The sequence below is a fragment of the Anomalospiza imberbis genome, chromosome 22 (genome assembly GCF_031753505.1).
Source record: "Anomalospiza imberbis isolate Cuckoo-Finch-1a 21T00152 chromosome 22, ASM3175350v1, whole genome shotgun sequence".
NCBI classification, from domain to species: Eukaryota; Metazoa; Chordata; class Aves; order Passeriformes; family Viduidae; genus Anomalospiza; species Anomalospiza imberbis.
In genome coordinates this window covers 2,519,349-2,522,841 of record NC_089702.1, presented here as the reverse complement: position 1 = coordinate 2,522,841, position 3,493 = coordinate 2,519,349, and the positions used below count along the sequence as shown (strand labels likewise).

The 3,493-nt window shown below is 53.3% G+C and overlaps 1 protein-coding gene across 1 annotated transcript; it reads left to right on the top strand.

The window, feature by feature from the left end:
• The first annotated feature begins 655 nt into the window (after positions 1-655).
• LOC137486468 (cathepsin G-like) lies at positions 656-3,255 on the top strand. The gene is made up of 5 exons (XM_068211781.1): positions 656-800; positions 1,211-1,364; positions 1,854-1,995; positions 2,112-2,369; positions 2,903-3,255. The coding sequence occupies exons 1-5, from the start codon at positions 743-745 to the stop codon at positions 3,080-3,082; spliced, it is 792 nt and encodes a 263-aa protein (XP_068067882.1). The 5' UTR covers positions 656-742; the 3' UTR covers positions 3,083-3,255.
• Positions 3,256-3,493: the final 238 nt, after the last annotated feature.

Sequence of the window (3,493 nt, the reverse complement as noted above, 5' to 3'; positions counted from 1 at the left end):
CGAGAGGCCTCAGGCAGGGCTGCTCCCCTTCTCGTGTGGACACCCTGAGCCTGGTCCTCACCTGAGCCCCAGCTGTGTCTCACCAGCCCTGCACCTGCATCAGCCCTGCTGATCTGGACTGGGCCCACAGAATGCCTTCCCAGCCGGACCTCAGACTTTTCTCACCATGGACTTGTCAGATCCTCTAGAACCCCAGGGCTGAGGCCGTGACGCTCCCACTGGCCTTGTCCCTTAGCAACCCTGATTGGTGATTTCTGATTTCCCAAGGACATCTCTGATGGCAGTCAGCCCCTCTGATAAAAAACAGGATCTTTGCCTGGCCCTGGCCAGCTCTCCCCATTGCTATCAGAGGATGGAGGGGGAAACAAAAAACAAAAAGAAAAAAAATCCAGATGGAACCAGCCCACATGCAGGGTCCCAGGGGCTCTCCAAGGGTCTCTGATGGGATATGCACTCAATAGATACCCCATTCCTCTTCCTGTGCACTGTGGGTGCTCTGAACAAGCCCAGACCTCTCCATCTTTTTGAGAAGATTGTGACAAAAAGGCAGAGAATGTGTCATGAGCCCCCCACCAAGCCACAGTCTGGGGGTTGTGAGAGCAAAAGCAGTAAATGACACGGCCACAGGCAGGCTGAGGTTTCCTGTTTCAGCTCCACGTGACATATATAGAGGTTGCCTTTCTGTACCTGTCTCCTGCCTGGCCACAGCTACTGGTCTGGCTCATCAGGACAGTGGTGGGAGATGCTGCTTCTCCTTCTGCTCACAAGTGCTTTTGTCCTTCTGCCCTGGGCTGGGGCTGGTGAGTACACAGAGGTGGGACAGACAAGAACATGCAAGGGCACAGATGGACACTGAGTAGTCAGTCTCAGGCAAGGTTCCTGCCTCGCCTTCTCTCTAAACTCTGCTCTCCTACTTTCCTCTCTCCTCTCATCTCCCGGCTCAGCCAGTGCCTGAAACCAGTGAGGCATTAGAGGCACTGGAGCTGATGGCCTTTGAGTCATCCAGAGCCAGGGGTGGTCAAACCCCAGACAGCGCCACTTGTCTTTCTCTCCATTATGCACCAGCAATGCCTTGGGCAGCCCCAGGAAGGAGAGTTGTTGGTATCACTGGCACATGGCATTAGAGGATGACCCTCTCCCTTCATGCAGCCCCAAACGTGACAGGAAATAGCAGCACATGTCATATTAACATTTCCCATCTCTCCTCCAGGAAGGATCATTGGTGGACGGGAAGTTAAGGCCCACTCCAGGCCCTACATGGCTTATTTAAAAATTCAAACTGGCTCACAAACTAGTTACTGTGGAGGGTTCCTGATTCGCCCAGACGCAGTGCTCTCAGCAGCTCACTGTCTGGATAAAAAAGGGTAAGACTCTATGGTTCTTGTGCAAGTGATTTTTTCCAGTCTCACATAGTCCCAGAGGGCCTCAGCCCTGGTCTGGGCTGAAACAATACCCCGTGTCTCTTCAGGCAGAGCAGGGATCTCTGGAGCTGAGCTGTCCTGTGTGAGTTGCAGGACTTGTCTGACAGGGGCTGAGTGTCCTTGGGGACAGGAATGCTCACAGGGGTCTCCAGGGTCACGGTTCCTCCCATGGCTTAGAGCTGCTGCTGGAGAAGGGGTCCAGTGTCTCCCCTGCCCTGCTTCCCTTTGTCCTCAGCATGGGGCAGCTCCCACCTGTGCCAGGGAGGGGCGAGGGATCCCCAGCTGGGCTGTGGAAGGAACCCAGGTTACAGAGGACAGCTTGCTGAGAGCTGCTCTGGGGGGGTTTATCAACCACCAGCTCCTCCAGCCACCTGCCCTGGGGGCTGTGCTGCCGTGGCCAGTGCAGCTGGAACGTGTTGGTGTTTCCTGCAGGACAGTGAGGGTCACTGTGATTCTGGGAGCCCACAACGTAACCGGTCGAGAACGGAGCCAGCAGAGGACCCGTGCTGGACAATGGGTCATCCATCCCAAATATTCCCGTGCTGGCTTCAAAAATGACATCATGCTGCTGAAGGTATGGCCCAACACATCCTTCCTGCCAGAGGGATCTCCCCCTGCTCCCCTCCCCAAACTCTGAACTTGCTCCTAATCCTTCGCTGGCTCTAACTCCGTGTTCTCTCTGCCTGACAGTTGAAGCCAAGGGCCAGGATCAATGGGAATGTGAAATTTATCTCCTTTCCCAGGAGAAACGAACGTGTGGGAGCAGGAGCTGAATGTATGGTGTCTGGCTGGGGCTGGACATCTGACACAGGGAACAAGACTAATGTGATGAGGGAGGTGAAACTGAAGGTGCAAAAGGAGGAAATATGTCAGCACCTTTTCCATAATTACCAGCATCGGTCTATGATCTGTGTTGGTGATGAATACAGTAAAAAAGCAACTTCCCATGTAAGTGTTGTTTTGGGCTGCAAGCTTGGGAGGAGGTTGGGACTGGACAGTCAGCTTGGTTCTCAGGTGGAAGTAAAAGGACACCAGAACGAACCTTCAGAATGATGAGCTGAGGGTCCTCACAGAAGCTCTGGAGCTGATGTGCCCCCTGAATTGGGAGCATTTTCCTAACTATCAGTAACATTTGCTTTTTTACTTACCTGGGGATGTTCTACCCAGCCGAACCAGTGCTTCAGTGTGCAAATTCCTTGTGAAATCCTTGCAAGGATGACTTAGATATTTCCCCATGTCTAAAGCAGATATATGTTTTTTTAGAGTTTTTGAATCTCAAAGAGTCTCCAGGCCTGAATTGTTTCATGGGTGGGCTTAGTGGAGTAGTGAGGCAGCTACAAACCCTGAGAGCTGGGTCTGGAGGGAGGGAGGTGGTTGGAAGAGGGCGTTCTTCACATGGAGGGAAGAGGAAACTCACTCCTTAAGGCAGGGAGAGCTGTGCTGTGGCATATCTGACCCCTCTCACTCCTTTCATGACACAGGGTGATTCTGGTGGCCCACTAGTCTGCAATAAGAAGGCTCATGGCATTGTTTCTTACGGATATAAACGCCGCCTCTTCCCTGAGGTATTCACCAGAATCTCATACTTTGAGCCCTGGATACGTGAGCAGCTGAGGAGGTTTGCACTCCAAGAGCTGCCTGGCTCTCCATCCTCTGACTAAAATGCTCAGTGCCCCTTCTCCACAATGCATCAAACACCTGCTGGTGCTCAGAAGCTCCCAGGGGCAGCTGAACTGGAGTCAGAGAAGCCCCCGTGGTGCAGGCACAGGCTTTTGCACCAAGGAGAGTCTCCGTGGCAAGGTACAAATGCAGGTCCCAAGAACACATGGCTTCCCACTGCTCCCTCTGCTTCTGGCCATCAATAAAAGCATGTTCAAACTCACTTGTGTCTGCAGCCTTCTTGGGAGCTGGGTGCAAACCCTGAGTGTGAGAAGGAGGAGATGACACTCTGGGAGAACCTGAGCATGGGTGGGACATGCAGGGCAGGTCTCAGTCCCCAAATGCTGCAAATGCTCCCCTTGTCTCCATCAGCCCCTTGCAGTCCAGCCAGCAGGTACAGCCTGTACAGAACA

What these genes read in the sequence shown, in the direction of transcription:
- LOC137486468 (XM_068211781.1), top strand. Translation starts at nt 743, where the DNA reads ATGCTGCTTCTCCTTCTGCTCACAAGTGCTTTTGTCCTTCTGCCCTGG. An exon ending in CACTGTCTGGATAAAAAAGG is followed by an intron (nt 1,365 to 1,853) that starts GTAAGACTCTAT and finishes TGTTTCCTGCAG; the next exon opens with GACAGTGAGGGTCACTGTGA. An exon ending in ATGACATCATGCTGCTGAAG is followed by an intron (nt 1,996 to 2,111) that starts GTATGGCCCAAC and finishes TCTGCCTGACAG; the next exon opens with TTGAAGCCAAGGGCCAGGAT.